The following is an 18,027-nucleotide window of genomic DNA, read 5'->3' on the forward strand; positions in this document are numbered from 1 at the left end:
CTTTAAAATATAATCGGCTAAATATATCCTGATGTAACTTCAGTGAAGTTAAAGGAGTTACCTCAGGGATGAATTGGGTCCATTCTTTTTAATTTACAAATCAGAGCACTTTTCTCTTTCAGTATAACAGAAAAGATGTCACATATGTGCTCTAAATACTTACTGGTGTTGTTTTAAAGTTCAATATTGTCCTCTGTGGGTTTCTTAGGAAAGACTGTGGACATGAGGCAACCTCATTTATATGCTCCCCACATGGAGCTGTGCTTACATCCAAAGATTAGAAGGACCAAGGAAAGTGGGTATCTTACCAGTGCAGGCTGAAACCAGTGAAAATTTTCCTAATTAAGATGGATGGTGGGGTAGGGATTGTTACTAGAGACAGTGGTAACAAATATTCACTAGGGCCTCTCACCTGGGGAGGGCAGAGGGAGTTGTACTTCTGACATCCTCGCTGGTTTTCTGGTTACACCTCCTAAAAAGAATTTAGCCATATAGAATCCCATAGCTGTAGCTTGTGCAGAAGCATTTACATTCAACTAGGATGTAGATGTCAAAGGTCAAAGTTCACGTTTTGCCTTCTTCTTTCTCACCCCCTTCCCTCAATTTTATAGGGCGATATCCATGAGGATTTTTGCAGTGTTTGCAGGAAAAGCGGGCAGTTGCTGATGTGTGACACATGTTCACGTGTGTATCACCTGGACTGTCTGGACCCACCTCTGAAAACCATTCCCAAGGGCATGTGGATCTGTCCCAAATGTCAAGACCAGGTATTGTTTGAAAGATAGGGAGTTACACACAGTGCACTACAAAGATTTTCCGAGTTAAAGAAAATAACCTGATCACTTGGCTTAGTTAGATTGGAACAGCCTGACATTGAGCAAATCTATTTGATCTGTAATTAGGCTTGTGTGAATTTAATCAAATTGCCACTGTTCGAATGCTCACAAATACTAAGCCTTTAAGTCTTGCTTTTGTGCTCCCAGACTCAGGGTCCTTTTGTGTTACCCTTGTGTTTCAATTCTGCTTTTCTGGGGCAAAGCACACAAACTTTTGGGAAAGGTTCTCTATGACCCATAAGGATTTTCCTGTAGCTTTTTTACTCCGAATTTCTCAGAAAGGTGGTAGTTCTTTGTCTAAAGTGAATAGGATATTTGCACAAGCCTACCCGTAATAGAGAAAATACTGAACCAGTGCTTGCTGGTAAAACCCAAACATTAGAGAGGTTGTCATTCCTGTTCTCTTTCGTGGTACATTCAGTGTCAGAATAATGACTATCGATGAATGACTTGGACGTTCTTCCCTCAAAAAATCTATGTAAAAGTATACAAATGGATTGGAATAATGAGATGATATTTCATCCATTAATGGCATAAAGATTACAAGATAAAGAAATAAACTGCTATTTTCATTTTCTCTATTTTGGAATGTCAAGAATTACAGTGGATTGCTTTTAAGCCAGCAGCCAAAAGCTATTAACATACTGTCTGACCTAAGAGTAGGGTGACCAGACAGCAAGTGTGAAAAATCAGGACGGGGTGAGGGGTAATAGGAGGCTATATAAGAAAAAGACCCAAAAATCGGGACTGTCCCTATAAAATCTGGACATCTGGTCACCCTACCTAAGAGAGTGCCTTAGTAGTCTATGTGTGCCTCTGTTAACCAGATGATAACATAAGAAAGCAACCTGGCATTTCCACATGCATGTTACATAACACAACAAAAAAACAAACAAAAACTCCCAGTAGATTAAATTACTCGATATGGTTGTAGCTGAAGGAGGAGGGGGCACAGCCTGGCTTTCACACTCAGCCCCGCCACCACCACCGCCGGTTTATGTTTTACTGAAAAGTTACCAGAAAATAAATTTAAAAGTGTCAGAGACATTTTGCTTTAGAGTGACTCCAGTCTCAGTCCCCTGGGTCATTCCTCTGGTGAGCTACCAAGATTCATTCTTCCTCCCTAAATAAGGTATCTTAAGAGGGAATCTGTTTATCCTCTTAAAGATAAGTATGATGCTTATCCTTATAAGGAGAGTTTGGCAACACCAGTAATGTGGTCCTGAGAGCAGCTGGAGATGGGAAAGTGACATGTCTTATCTGTTTGAAAGTGTGAAGTTCATATGTGTGGTGCAGAGGCTTTCCAGGAACAACTTAGATCAGCAGTTTGTCTGAGCCATGAAGCCATGTTCCTGTCCTCTGGCAAGTTTGAGATCAGATACGTTGTCTTTTCATTCCTCTTTAACCTGTTAAGTTTCATGAGCAGAAGATGTTTGTGGTTATGAGGGAGTGAGAAAATGCTGATATTTATGATAAATCGGCCTCTGTTGTGGAGGCTATAACACAGATGCAAATAATTCCCTCTGTTGAACCTCGGAACAAGATTGCAAGGCATTATGTTAACAGGTTGTGCCTAATGATAGCCATGAAAGAAACTCTTTTGTCTCACCCTCTCTTTTTGTCTCTTCCCTTTTTCTTTCTCCCTTTCCCAGAGGTAAAATGTGTGCCAGTTAAATGTACACACTCTTTTCTTTCAGATGCTGAAGAAGGAAGAAGCAATCCCATGGCCAGGGACATTAGCAATTGTTCATTCATATATTGCATACAAAGCAGGTAGGAAAACAGAGAACACCTTTGTATTGCTTTCATGTTTGTAAAATGTTATTTTGGGAATGGTATTGGGTCGGACTTGTTTTAAAGAGGAAATTAAGAGGGAAAACCCTTGATAACCCAAGTAATAATGTGAAAAGGGCAGTCTGGGTACTTTGTGAAAGCTTCATGTGACTCTTCATTTATGCAGGTGCAATTTCAGGTATGATACAATGTGTCCATTGTATAAAGTAGCTTAGAGATTCCATCTGAAGGGCATAACAGGGACTCTTTAAATATTCATCATTGAGAGGATTATTATTCTCTTTTACAGCAAAAGAAGAGGAGAAACAGAAGCTACTTAAATGGAGTTCAGATTTAAAACAAGAAAGAGAACAACTAGAGCAGAAGGTCAAACAGCTCAGCAATTCCATAACAGTAAGTATTTTTCTCCGCTGTAATGCTACACTTGTTCTCTGCAGCCCTTTCATTCTAGCACCATGCAAGCAGGCAGAGCATAAGTCTGGAGACTGGTACTATAGGCCTGATCCAACTTCCATAGAAGTCAGTGGGAGTTGGGTAAGCTTCTATTTGAGCTTTGCTCTTTCTCCTGCCCTTTGGATCTTTTGGATGTTTAAAGTACAGCTACATTAACTCATGCTAGCTGTACCTTGCAGATGTACAGTAACCCATAATACGAACAGTTGACAAACACAACCCATGGAGATGTATAGTGGACTCTATGGCTCTTATTTTTATTACAGAGGAGCAGCCTAAGTAGCTACAGATCTTAATATCTGATGCTTCATTTTATTCTGGATCAGTAGGCCAAATTGCATGGTGAGACTTACAGCATTGGTGCACGGCCCCATCATATCTAAAATGAAAGCAACTGCAGTGGTCTTCATGTTACTCACAGGTTTGGCCCTCAGATTCCTGACAAGTTACCAAGGCAGTCTTCATTTGGGCAAACTTTGGGTGCCCCTGCCTAATGTTAATTACAGCTTCCCACACTTTTTCTCCCTAACCAGAAACTAGGTTTTCCACCTTGTTTTGTAACAGTAATAACTAGAACCTATGTGTTAGCATGTAACTTTCTCTCATCATCACACACAAGGTGGACTCCTAAGTCACCACATATAAACATGAGCCCCTCAGGAGGTCCCATGTTAATATCAGAGAACTATAAATGCTAAGTTCTGTTCCATAGCCAACATTTATGACATCATAAAGTTCTTCTTCGAGTGATTGTTCATGTGTATTCCACAATAGGTGTGCGTGCTCGCCACGTGCACTTGTGTCGGACGTTTTTCCCCTAGCAGTACCGTAGGGGAACGCTCCAGCGACTCCTGGAGTGGCACCTCAATAGCACAGTATAAGGGGCGCTGCGCGCTTCCCCCACCCTCAGTTCTTTCTTCACTGTGCCGAAGCACCTTGCCAGTGAAGGTGCTTCGGAACTGCTCTTCTCCAGCTTTCCTATAGCTCGTCCCCGAAACTGCTTGTTCATTCAGTGTATGGTACCTGTAGTTAGTTAGTTGTTTAGTTTAGCTGGAGCGCCCGGGCCGGGGCATGCCTTGTGTCCGGGTTTTAAGTCGTGCAACACTTGTAGGCGATCTGTGCCACTGAGTGATCTGCATGGGGACTGTCTACGCTGTTTGGGGGAAACCCATCTCAGCAATCGCTGCAAGATTTGCAAGTCATTTAAGCCTCAGACCAAGAGAGAAAAGGACACTAGGCTCCAGGCTATCCTGATGGAGTCGTCAGAGGAGATGAAGGAGCCCTCGGACTCCCTGTTTAATGTGCTGTCCTCCTCAGCACCGGGCAGGGTGGCCTTGCCTCTCCATGAAGGAGTGGCTAAAATTTCAAATGCCCTGTGGCAAACTCTGGCCTCATTGGCCGCCATCTCTAAAAGAGCGGAACGCAAGTATTTTGTTCCCGCCAAGGGGCATGAATATTTATACACCCACCTTGCTCCTAACTCCCTGGTGATCAAGTCGGTCAACCACAAGAACGGCAGGGCCAGCCAGCCCCTACCCCAAAAAATAAAGATTCGCGGAGGCTGGACTCTTTTGGAAGAAAAATTTATTCGTCCTCGAGCTTCCAGTTACGGATGGCGAACCACCAGGCTCTCCTGGGCCAGTATGAGTTCAAGCTGTGGGGCTCCCTGCCCAAGTTCGAGGACTCCCTCCAGGAGCGTGACAGGAAGGAGTTCAAAGCGCTGGTGGAGGAGGGTACAGCGGCTGCCAGGGCAACCCTGCAGGCAGCTTGGGATGCAGCAGACACGGCTGAGTGGTCCATGGCCTCCGCAGTGTCCATGAGAAGGGCGTCATGGCTCCTGCTCTCTGGGTTGTCAGCAAGGCGCAGACCTCCCTGCAGGACCTCCCATTTGACAGCAAAGCTCCGTTTGTGGAACAAACGGATACAAAGCTGCATGGCTTGAAAGACTCCTGCACGACTCTCCAGACTCTGGGTCTCTCTGTTCCGGCTCTGGCTAAACCTAAGTTCAAGCCACAGCAGACTCCCGCTCAGGCCACCCACCCAAAATATGAGATCGCTTATAAGAAGTCGCGGGACTATAAGAGGTGCCCACAGAGGCAGTCTCGCCTTGGCCCCCAGCCTGGATCCTCCAAGGGCAAGCAAATGGGGAAAAGGTGATTTTGATGGGATGCCTGGGGGTGCCCTGCCAGTTCTCATCAGGGATCCACCCTCAATAAAGCTTCCCTTCTCCAATCGGTTGTGTGCTTTCCTCCCGGAGTGGTCGCAGCTGACCTCGGATCGATGGGTCCTCAACACCATCTCCTGGTGCTACACCCTCCAGTTTATTTCCTCCCCTCCCAACCAGCCCCCACCCCTGGTCCCTCCTGGGGGACCCCTCGCACAAGGCTCGGCTCGAGCAGGAGGTGGGGCGGCTCCTGGGCCTAGGAGCAATGGAAGTGGTACCTGGGGAGTTCAAGGCAAGGGGTACTACTCCCACTATTTCCTTATCCCGAAGGCCAAAGAGATGCTCAGGCCCATCTTGGATCTGCGAGGCCTGAACCAATACATGGTGAAGCTCAAGTTCCGCATGGTCTCCCTGGCCTCCATCATCCCCTCCCTGGCTCCCGGGGACTGGTACGCTGCCCTCGATCTGTAGGACGCGTACTTCCACATTCATATATTTGAGGGGCACAGATGCTTCCTCCGTTTCACGGTGGGGCAGGAACACTACCAATTTATGGTCCTCCCATTTGGCCAATCCACTGCCCCCAGGGTATTCACGAAATGTATGTCAGTGGTGGCGGCCTACCTCAGGTGCCGAGGGGTCCAGATCTTCCCCTATCTGGATGACTGGTTGGTCAAGAACAGCTCCCAGTTGCAGGCGCGGGATCATGTGGTGCTTCTTTTCACATGCACCACTTTGGGCCTGTTGGTAAACAACACCAAGTCCACGTTAGTCCTGGTTCAACGCATAGAGTTTATTGCGGCGGTCCTGGACGCATCATCGGCCAGAGCCTCCCTCTCACCAGACAGGTTCAAGACCCTGAAGGGGCTCATCGACACAGTCACAAGGTTTCTGGTGACAACAGCCAGAGCGTGCCTCCAGCTCTTGGGTCACGTGTCGGCGTACACGTATGTGGTCCTTCTCGCCAAACTCAGGATGTGGCCCCTCCAGCTCTGATTGGCCTCGGAGTTCTCCCAGGCCAGGGACGGGATGGACAAAGTCCTCATGGTACCCAAGCCAGTGATCACCTCCCTACAGTGGTGGTCCTCCCTGAGAAACATGCTCCAAGGGGTCCCATTCAGGGGCAGGCCCCCCGTCGCTGGAGCTGGTGTCCGATACGTCGGGCCTGGGATGGGGGGCCCATGTGGGGAACATTCAGACGCAAGGCCTATGGTCGGCTCAGAATCTGACCCTCCACATAAATGTCAAGGAGCTCAGGGTGGTATGGCTGGCGTGCATGGCCTTCCGCTCACACCTGGAGGGCTGGGTGGTCAGGGACCACCCACGGACAACATGGCCTCAATGTTCTACATCAACAAGCAAGGCGGGGCCCGATCCTCTGCCCTCTTCCGCGAAGCCCTCAGGCTGTGGGATTTTTGTATAGTCCACGACATCTGCCTACAGGCCTTCCATCTGCAGAGCGCCCAGAATGCGCAGGCAGATCGCTTGAGCAGGGACTTCTTCTCTCAGCACGAGTGGTCTTTCCACCCAGAGGTGGTTCATAGACTTTTCCAAGTGTGGGGAACTCCCCAGGTGGACCTTTTCGCAACTCGGCAGAACCGTCACTGTCCCCGGTTCTGCCCCGGGGCCAGGGGATGGGGTGCTATCTCAGATGCCATCCTCCTGTCCTGGTCAGGCCAGTTTCTCTATGCCTTTTCCCCATTCCCGCTGATCGGCAAGGTCCTGGAAAAGATAAAGACAGACAAGGCCAGGGTCCTTCTGATTGCCCTGGCATGGCCCAGGCAGCATTGGTACGGGACCCTCACAGGCCTGGCAGTCGCCCCGCAGTAGCCATTGCTGTCCCGCCCAGACCTGCTCTCCCAGGACCAGGGTCGCCTCCTCCACCCCAGCCTAGCGGCAATCTACCTCATGGCGTGGGTGCTCAATGGTTAGGTCGAGAGGAAAGGATGTGCTTGGAAGGGGTTCAGCGCATCCTCCTAGAAAGCAGGCTGCCCTCCGCATGCCGATCCTACTTGGCAAAGTGGTCTCGGTTTTCCAGATGGGCGGTGAGCGGGGTGTTTCCCCAGTGGCCATTCCAATCCAGCTTAGTCTGGACTACCTCCTTCGCCTTAGAGCCCAGGGCCTGGCGCCCTTGTCAGTCAAGGTGCACCTGGCGACCATATTGGCCTTCCATCCGCCGGTGCAGGGCCACACGGTATTTTCCCATGCTATGACTGTCCGATTCCTTAAGGGGTTAGATCGCCTCTTCCCATATGTTAGGCCCCCTGTCCCGCAGTGGGACCTAAACCTGGTGTTGGCCCATCTCACGGGGTCTCTGTTTGAGCTGCTAGCCATGCGCTCCTGGTCACACCTCTTTTGGAAGGTGGCCTTCCTGGTTGCGATCACGTCGGCTAGGCAGGTCTCGGCGCTCAGGGCCCTGACCTCCAAGCCCCTGTACACAATGTTTCATAAAGATAAGGTCCAGCTCCGCCCACACCCTTCTTTCCTCCCAAAGGTGGTCTCCGCCTATCACATGGCTCAGGACATTTTTCTGCCCCAAGCCCCATGCATCAGTGAGGAGCGCTGCCTCCACAGGCTGGATGTGAGACGGGCTCTGGCTTTCTACCTGGAGTGGATGAAACCATTCAGAAAGTTCTCACAACTGTTCATCGCCTCGGCCTAGCGCATGATATGTCGGCCGATCTCCACTCAGCGGCTCTCCAACTGGATCACCTCGTGCATCCGTACCTGTTATGACCTGGTGGGAATCCCTCCACACCAATTGCACACTCGACTCGGGCGCAGGCCTCGTCGGCTGCCGCCTTGGCCCATGTCCCCATTCAGGACATTTGTAGGGCTGCTACATGGTCTTCAGTTCACACATTCACCTCACACTATGCGATCGTCTCCCAGACCAGGGATGACGCCGGGTTCAGCAGGGCTGTGCTCTGTCCCGAGAATTTGTGAACTCCTACCCACCTCCAACAGATATAGCTTGGAATCACCTATTGTGGAATACACATGAGCAATCATGTGAAGAAGAAAAGACAGTTACCTTTTCCATAACTGGTGTTCTTCAAGATGTGTTGCTCGTGTCTATTTCACATCCCGCCCTCCTTCCCCTCTGTCGGAGTTGTCTGGCAAGAAGGAACTGAGGGTGGGGGAAGCGCACAGCGCTCCTTATACTGCGCCATGGAGGTGCCACTCCAGGGGTTGCTGGGGCGCTCCCCTATGGGTACTGCTAGGGGAAAAACTTACGGCACTGGTGCACATGGGGAGCACACACACCTATTGTGGAATAGACATGAGCAACACATCTCGAAGAACACCAGTTACGGAAAGGTAACTGTCTTTTCAATTTTCACTGTACTCACCCTCACATACTTTGGGATATATTTTTTTTCTATTTAAAAAAATATTTATAAGGTGTCTAATGTCCAAAGATATCTAATGCTGAACATAGTAGAATAACTCAGATAAATAATATATATGAAAAGGCTACATATATCCTTTTAAGAAAGTAAAAATCATAGAGGTGAAAGGTGCTGGATTAACAGCTTTGGGGACTAGAATGTTCTCTTTATCACCAGAAGGCTAGGCTGAGCTGACCTGGCAAGCAATAGTGCATGTGTTCTCAAGCGACGTACATGGGCAGCACCCACTCACTGACATGCTTCAACCCTCACCTAGAAGAACTATCTATAGGTGAAGAGAGCAGTCCACTCTCCATGGACCACTCATTATTTACCTCTTAACTCAAACTGCCAACATGGAGCCAATTAGTTCCAGTTGTGGTGGTGGTTTTTCTGCTGCTGTCATATATATGTTAAAAGTTGGACTCAGACCAGGAGGGTTTGAAGATCAGTGTAGACAAAAGGCTTCAAAACTTTTTAAAAAAAGATACCATCTTTCTGCAGGACATCTGTTGGGGCCTATATGGTTTATACATCATTATATTGAACCACATCCGAAGAGAAGGTATTGGCTGCCTTCTCCTTTTTCTTTTAGTGAGTTTCAACCATGGACTCCTGACATCAGGTCGTTAAGTTGATTTGCCTTGCCTGTTGTTAGAGCTTCTTGATTTTTTTTGTAACATGCAAGAAAAAAATGGCCACAAAATAAGATTTTTAAATGAAGAGGGCACTGCATCTTTCTCTTCAAGTCCCCCTTTTTATTTATGGGGCGGGAATGATGTTTCTGCTAAAATAGGCAAAACTGTACGTGAAAGCAAGGCTCTATCCCATTAGCAGGACCTACGTGCTATCAACAAAGTCATCTCTTACAGTAAGCCTGCATTTGCAGATCTGAGTTGGAGGAATTTCAGAAATGCAATACTAATAGAAAATTATCAAAACTTGCTAGTTTCAGCTGGACATTAACCCCATATTTTCCTCCAGAAGAAACACAATAGGATGGCGGCATCTCTGGTGATTTCCTAATCTGTAAGGGAAATGACATAAATGGGGGCAGAGCAGGTGGTAGTTACTTGCTGGCAATTTAACTTATCTGTCTGTAAATATTAATTTGTGTGTGCAGCTTTGAGGTTTGTCTTCCTCCAAGCTGGGAAAGTGAACTTCCAGGTGCAACCGTTTCTGGAATTCTCCTCCTTGCTAGATGCCTATACCTGGGTTGATGAACATCCAAATTCCTTGCCCTCTTCCATTCTGCTAATTATCCTTATGGGTGTAATGGTTGAGCTTTTTGTTGTTCTAATTTGCTGCAGAAATGTATGGAAATGAAGAATACCATCCTGGCAAAACAGAAGGAGATGCACAGCTCCTTGGAGAAGGTAAAACAGCTGGTCCGCCTCATCCAAGGCATTGACCTTTCAAAATCCATAAACTCTGAGGTCAATTCGGTAGCCATCTCTAATGGCATGGACACAACTAACAATGCTAATGCTGCCGCCTCCACCCCAGCCCCTTCCCAGGGCTGCATGGTGAACTGTAACAAAGGTGATGAGACTAAATAACACAGTGGAGTAAGAAGGAGCCAAGGAAGGTGGCGGCGAGGAGGAGCAGCGAAATAATGAAACTCTAGAAAAGCAAAACCGGATTTCTTCTGGAAAGTGCAGAATTCTTTAGTTCTTTGGTTCCAGAGAGAGCGTGAAGATGCTTGTGCCAGGCGGCACCGGAGTTTGCCAATTGATCCTTCTTATTCTGTGTGTACATGCAAAGTTTGGATCATGTTACATGAATAGTGCCAGCTGGGGGTTCTTTGCCAGCACCATGCCAAGTGAAATAATATATTTACTCTCTCTATATTTTACACCAGTGTGTGCCTGCAGCAGCCTCCACAGCCACTATAGGTTTGTTTTATTTTTGTTTGGGGTGAGGAGCAGGGATGAGGGAGGAGAGCAGGTTTCAAATCCTTATTTGCAGAACAGTTTGTTTAGCTAGGGAAAAAATAAGTCCAAAGAGCCTGTGGGCTTTTCCTGTTTCTAAACTCTCAGTACTATTAAACCAAAAAAACAGAAGTATAAATTAACAAATCCCAGTGCCCAGAGGGGACAAGTCTATCAAATAAGCAGTATTTACTATTGTTTAGACAGGAGATGTACAAAACAAAATGGGGATGGATTTTTCACTGAGTAACGAGCACATGTGCAGGCTAGGGATTTTCTGTCCTGGCAGCTTTGGGTTAACCCTGTTTCTTCACACTAGACAAATGAAATGCATTGGAGAATTGGATTGGTTTGGATCTTCAAGTTGATCCAGGAAGCCTTTGTTGGGAGAGAGAGAAGAGGGGACCAAAATGGTTGAGTTGAAGCATTGAAAGGGGGTGTCAAGGGAAAATGTGCATCAATGACTTTACTTGAAAACGAGGTTCCAACCCTTTTCTATATTTATAAAACAACAAAAATATCCTGAACAAAGCAGCACATGACCCAGATGTGTGAACTGAACAGAGAAATGTCCTTTTCTTTCATTTCCTCTCTTTCTTTTGGTAACAAAAAATAAATAAGGAATAGAAAAGCTGTTATTCAGGCTGACCGTCTAATTAAAGAGGTAGATGGGACCTTGCATGGTATAGATTAGAAGTAATAGTGTCAGTGAGATACAGTGAGTCTTTGTGAGTCCTTGTGTCATCGTTTTGGGCACTGTTTTTTTATGCAAGGGCAAAATCTTTGTATCTGGGGAAAAACAACTTTTTTAAAATTAAAAAGGAAAATAAAAGATATTGAGGTCTTCCTAGTGTTACTTAAAATAAGATCAAGGTAAGAAACATTGTAAAAATTATAAAAGTGCTATTTGTTTCCTAAACAAGTGATTTCTATTAAAAAGGTGTCAGAACTGGAGAAAATGCTGTGTGCTTAGAATTTTTTGACACAGACTTTGCCTATTATGATGACATTCTGCTGTGTTTGTGTTTTAAAATCCCATGGGGCAGGTTTCCGTAGATTATATCATACATGCCACTGGCTGAATTCTAAGTGCTGCAACTCACTCTCCATCGGTAGGAGCTCTCTGTGTTGTCTCTCCTTTTATCACATCTCCCCATTCTTTTGTGTGTTAGTAGCCCAGAAAAGAGCACTGGCAGCTTGATTGTTAAAGCCTTTATGCTTTTGTAATATTTAAATATGGATTGATTAGAGCACAGGTGTAGAATTAATTGGGATGAAAGACAGTGGATTTGTTACACCTGAAATCTCCTTTTGTCATATCAACTTATTTCAGAAACCCATCTCTTTCATATTATAGTGTGACGGGGGGAGCAGAGCACGTCTTGTGAGTTCCATTGTTATAGGGATTGTTTGTGTCAGTTAAGAGTGCTGGACATGCAGTGCTATCAGTTCTGCTAATGCATATGAATACATTGGGCCAAGGCCTGTTCTCATTTAAATCAATGGCCAAACTCCCTCTGGCTTCAGTGGGAGCAATGTTTGGCATACTATGCAGAGGGACTCAGGCAGAGCTCCTTGTGTGGTGGTGAGTGGTGCGTGTGTTTTAATAGCCAGGTAGACCTGCTCTGGTGGTGGCAATGCAACACTGAAAAGCTTTGCATTTTGCCTACTATGTTCTGGGCAAAGCAGAGTGAATACCCTGACCTTGGCATAGCCTGAGAATCTCACTGCAGCCACAGCTGCATATGCTTTTTGGAGATTCTTGGCGCTGTTTCCTTCACTCTCCTTTAGTGTGTGTTTTCGCTAGCACTTTGTTCCTCAAGGACACTTCCCCTTCTCCAGTGAAGTGAACACACACTTTTTTCAGCTCTGAGCCCAGGAGTTGATCCTCAGTTCTTACATTTGTCAGTAGATTTGGAGGAAGAATTCTTGTGTGCTCTTTTCAGCTTGCCCTATGATAAACTAGACATTATCTTCAGATATCTTTGTTCTGTTCTGAAGCCAGTTAAGCAGCAAAGATCAGTTAGCAGGAGTGGCAAAGCAGGAACGCAGCCCTTGAAACATATTTAAAACTGATCAAAGGAAATACTTTTTTTTTTTTTAAACAACACACAATTAACCTGAGTAATTCGTTGCCACGAGGTATCATTGGGGCCAATTGCTTAGTAGGATTTTTAAAAGGATCCAGTATTTATAGGGATAATGAGAGACAAATAAACTAGGGATATAAGCCTTCTTGCTTTAGGGCATAAGCCACTACAGAGAGATTTCTTGCACCTCTCTCTCTGAAGATACTATATCAGAGACAGGCTACTGGATTAGATGGACCCGCAGTCCTACCTGGCATGGCAATTCCCATGTTCCTGTGATTCCCCCAGTGTTATCTTCATAGTCCTGTTTGGAGCAATGTGCCATTGGGGGTCGCAGTGCATTTGAAGGCTGAGAACTGGTTTGATTTCTCCTCCGCCTGTTACTGGCAGGGGCTGAGGTTGGAATTCAGTGATGGTCTTACTTGTTTTGAAAGGCAGTGCAGCACCCAGGAGCTGTTAATACCTTGCCCTTTTCATTCCATCCCTGTGACACACACCCACTGCCCCTTTCAGAAGGTGTCGGCTTGTCTCTAGGCTCTGAAGAGATATGTCAGTTTATTTAAGTCTAATTTCTACCCATGTTAAAGTTTTTGTTAGAAAAAATTCTCCAGACTACGAAAGCCTACCGTCAGCTCCACTGTGACCTGGTAGAGAAATGGTCTTAGGATAGAGTTTTTGTCTCTGGTAGATTGTTTCCTTCTCTATGATCCTTTTTGGTATGCTTCCCCTATTGGCTCTGCAGCAACATCAGTTAATAGGCAAGTACCATTCCAAGAGCTGTGCTGATATTAGTAATGCTGCTGCTGCACAGACATTAAGTAAACAGGAGCCACTACTGTCCAGCTGGAAACATTGGGCAGTGAGGGAATTGACATTTACTAAATAGAAAATTATATATATATATATATATATATATAGCTGCTCAAAGGAGTCCCAAACAATGCAGAAATTACAACTGTTTGGTAGTTAGCTTTTAGCTTGCACTAATATCTGCTGCCATTTCTTTCCTGTCATATTTGATATGGTCTGATGGTGTTGAAACCTCTCCAATTCTACATTTCTCTGAACTGAGGCCATATGGAAAACTACATATAATAATACATAGTATTTTGTATTTCCTAAGCAGCATACGGACATTTAGCTAATCCTTATATCACTGCTAGGAGTAGGTGACTTCTTATTCCCATTTTAAAGATGGGGAAACTGAGGCAGGGAGCTAAAGTGGTGCCACAAAGGGAGTCGGTATCAGATGCATCTCCAGCTCCCAGCCCAATGCTCAGTTCACTAAGTCATGCTGCCTCTCTCACTACTCAGAAAAAGAACAAGTTAATTTTAGAAACAGCTTTTCTCTTATCCTTGCAATCTGTTCTTAAAAAGTCTGGAAGTTGTATTTGTGGGATATCACACAGCCTTGACAGAATACTTAGTATGATGATGGGTTGTTATTTGTTTAGAGCCAGAAGTGCTGTACAAAACAGCCAGTCACAAAGTAGTGCTGGTATGCTTTATTGGTGGACAGTGTAGGAGACTTAATGGTTCTGTGAGTGCATCACTGGCAGGTAATTATCAGTGGTAAGATAAAATGCTTTGCACCTGAGGAATCCTGGTTAACAGGATCTGTTACATGAGCAACACAAGAATCTTATTCGCTCTTAGTTTTAAACATGACTCTATTGGTAATTATGATAATTTACATCTGCCTACCTAGAGTTAAATGGTTGTGGAGATTTTGTGGGCAGATCTGTTAGATTAGTTGTTGACAGGAAGTCAGTGATGTATTTTATTGACAGTATGACAAGGCTTCAGAAAGCAAATCCATATCCAAGCCGTCTGGAGATATGAACATTAATCCTGGCCTCAACTTCAGATCAGCTTCTTCCAGGGACTGTCGCAGGCCCAGCCCTTGTACTCTGAGCCTGGCCAGCATTCACAAAGCCCAGAGTGAAATCCTCCTCCTGTGGCTGCCTGAGGTACGTGGAATAAATGGAGGTGTCCTTATAATACAGATGTAGCAAAACGTCATCAATGAATTTGCACTTCAGGTGTACCCCCTAGCAAGGCTGAACCATGTTTGATTTGCTCTCTCAGCACCAGCTTAATACAGTGTGAAAATTAAGCCTATTTTTAAAAAATGGAATATTCAGATGTCAAAACCTAAACTCTTTTTGCGGGAGGCTTTCCTGGTCCAGCCTTCTCAAAGCACAGAAGAGTAGTGATGACGTGACCAGGCATAGGGTAGGATGTTTTGTGGCACCTGCCCCTAAGTACTTCAGGTCTATCCCCATCCCCGCTCAGGGCACAGACAAGAATTTTGGCTGACATAGGGTCTGAGGTGAGCAGTGGGTCCAACTCTCCTTTGGCCACCTTCCAGGACCCAGACCAGGGCTAGTTTGATGAGACTCAATCCTTGGCACTACATGTGGTTTACTAAGAAGTCCAGCATGCCTCAGCTACAGTTAGAGCCTCTTCTCCATGCTCCACCATAGCAAGAGGCGCCTCAAGAGCAGCGGTTCCAAGGTGTTCCTGCACCATAAATAATTTTACCACCAGCCTCTTGGCTCTCCCTCCCGCCTCTTCACACATGCATATGGGGAACATGCTAAATACTCCCTCAGCAGCCCAGCCACGATGAGCTCTACTGCTCCCCTACCCTTATGAACTTCTCCAGTAATCGTACTACTTTCTTCCCCCCAAAAGAGGGATGCCCAAGCCACATCCACTATAAAGCTCCCTCAGTCCCTTCTTCCCCTCCCCTTGTCCTGCTGGCAATAGCAATTATAGTCTGGTAATCAGGCTTTAAGGACTTCTTGAACACTGAGGATTCAGGGCAAGTTCAGGCTTGCCAGGTTGTCACAGAAGACTTACTGCCAAGACTGCTTCCTCCTGGATTTTTCTGTACAGAAGAGGATTTGCATAGATGGCTTTTTCAACCCAAAGAGAGAGGATAAATGTTTTCCCCTGCACCTGACTTGCTTGGCATTATCAAGGAATCCTGGGCTCACTTGATCAGCAAACTGCTGCACTCAAGGCCATTCACAAGCTGTATCACCAGCCAGAAGCGGGCTCTGCAGTCTTCTCTATTTAGAAGACACAATGTCTCTTAAGGCCTCTGCAACAGACAGCTAAATCTCTAAATGCACCTTGGCTGAGCCGCTGCAGTATGTTGCCTCAGATCCATGCTGTTGGCCATCAGACGTAGAACAGGAAGTGCCCAAGGAATTAGCTCTGGAGCTCCTGCTCCTATATATCTCCAAGCTTCCACCCTCTTTTCATTCACATCCCTCATATAAAGGTTTACGTTGATAACATCCACAAGAAGGGCTGTGATGATACTTCATAAATCCTTCTCTGGCATTCCCTCCTGTGGGCTACCCAGTGTATCCCATCTTTCCCATTTCATCTTGTAGACTGGGACAAGGACTGTCTGTATTTTTGTGTCCAGGATGAGCATATATGAGCACATATTTGGAACTTACACAATAAAGTATAATTATTTATACATCGCAGTGGTGTGCATGGTATTAATAGATCAATAAAACAACAGGCCTTTTTCCCTATGTTTCCCCAGCACTGAAGTTCCACTAAAGGCAGCAACAGCAGGAGCTCTAATGTAGGCAAGGTTCTGCTGACCCTCTGGTTTTCCAGCTGCTATCTTGCCTGAACCTACACTGACAGGCAGCTGGTCTATGCTAGTGCTCTCCTGGGTGAAGTTGGAGCAGTGGTAGCAACAGTAAGATATTTTTAGAGGAAAAAATGCTAGTGTAAACACAGCCTGTGATTCTGGGCAGTGCAGCGAATGATAAGCCTAAAGACACATATGCTCAGCCATACTGTCACCACGTACAGGAGCTACTGACCTGCCTCGACCAGCATCTGTGCGTCTCCTCACCTCCCTGTTCTGGAGGGGAACACTGGATGGGCACAGTGGAAACAAAAGGTAGCCTTTTTCTCAGAGCAGCGGCATGTAAAGGCCTGAGAGTCAACGTGTGGTACAGAGAGTAAGGGGAGGAACAGAGGGGAAGAGCTAGGGTCAGAAGAGGAAAGGGAGAATAGATGGGAGGGAAAGGAGAAATGACACGGGGTGGGGGAAGGTAAAAGCATAGAAAATATCCCAGCGGAGTAGGGCTGCAGTTATAGAGTTGAAGGTAAAGGGGCTGGCCCTAGGACCCAGAGGGGCAGGTACTCTCTTTTCCTATCTTGACCTCTCCTGTGACTTGGTTTGATTCTTTTTCCAAAAGAGGAATTTCCCTAATTTAGGCAAGCGCTTCAAAAGACAAAAGGCAAGTGTCTTGGGAAGCAGCAGCAAGGGGTGGGCCCATTGTCAGAATCTCTTGGAGCATCGATCTAAGTTAAGAAGCAGTGCATTGGTACCAGACTGGGGATACTTCTCACACAAATTCAGTGCACAGGTAAGGGAACAATTGCTCCATTGTTACTATTTTTACTAGTTCTGTAGTGCCCAAATGTGTGGCAGTGCTTCAGAAACAGAGACCCCCTGCCCAGAAGCGCTCACTGTCTAAGTGGACAAAGGGCAAGAAAAGGCTGCTAACTGGTCCAGGTTGTTAGGTTGATGCCAGTCTCCTGTCATTTTAGCAGTGTTTTTACCACTTTCGGTTTTTGAAATTACTTTTATTTACAATGCAGGCAGCATAAACACAGCCAATCCTACTCCTTTGTTCTCTGGCATTCAGAAAGCGTCCTTTAGCCGTGTTGCTGGAAAAAATGAAGAAATTGGCTGGTGCCTCTGAGCCAGAAAAGAGAGAAATTGTACTTTCACTAAGCAAGCAGAGTTGCGCAGTGGATTGAGCACAAGACTAGGACCGAGTAACTCCTGAGTTACAATCCCAGCTCTGCTATGTGTTTATTGTGTGGCCTTGGGTAAGTCTCTAGGGAAAATTTTTCAACAGTTGCCTCTGAATTTTGGGTAGCTAGTGTAAGAGCAAGGGCCAGATTTTTCTGAAGTACTGTACTGAGCACCCACACTTCCAGTTAAAGCAAGTGAAGCTGCCTGGGCTCAGTACCTCTGAAAATCAAAATGAAAGCGTCTGAAGTTGAGCACTCAAAAAATCAGCTGCCACTTTTGGGAAAAAATAAATAAATCTGTGCCTCAGTTTCCCCTCTATTAAATAGTAATAGGGGTGGTAATTCTATACTTGCTGTATAAGGGCCAAGTGTTGTTTTTCTCATTCTTTGGTCACTGAGAGAATGGGTATATAACAGTAATAGATTAACAGAGCAGAAGTCTGCATGTTATTGCTTGCTCTGGGCTAGTCTGTAATTCTGAAACGTTTCCTCATTTTAATGATCATTGTGTTGAAAATAGTTGACTGACTCTCAGGCTTGGAGCAGAATTTAACATGGACCTTT

The 18,027-nt window shown here is 45.9% G+C and overlaps 1 protein-coding gene across 3 annotated transcripts in view; it reads left to right on the forward strand.

Annotated features, from left to right (window-relative positions):
- PHF21A (PHD finger protein 21A) overlaps nt 1-11,538 on the forward strand; it is a 294,983-nt gene extending 283,445 nt beyond the window's left edge. For 2 of the 3 annotated variants that reach the window (XM_045015878.1, XM_045015877.1), the window contains exons 15-18: nt 612-767; nt 2,534-2,609; nt 2,920-3,023; nt 9,950-11,538. In XM_045015878.1, the coding sequence (XP_044871813.1) occupies nt 612-767; nt 2,534-2,609; nt 2,920-3,023; nt 9,950-10,198 (585 nt within the window). In that variant the 3' untranslated portion in view covers nt 10,199-11,538. The remainder of the gene's footprint in view (nt 1-611; nt 768-2,533; nt 2,610-2,919; nt 3,024-9,949) is intronic. The other variant, XM_045015879.1, reaches the window with a different exon arrangement.
- Nucleotides 11,539-18,027: the final 6,489 nt, after the last annotated feature.

The sequence above is a fragment of the Mauremys mutica genome, chromosome 4 (assembly GCF_020497125.1).
Source record: "Mauremys mutica isolate MM-2020 ecotype Southern chromosome 4, ASM2049712v1, whole genome shotgun sequence".
NCBI lineage: Eukaryota > Metazoa > Chordata > Testudines > Geoemydidae > Mauremys > Mauremys mutica.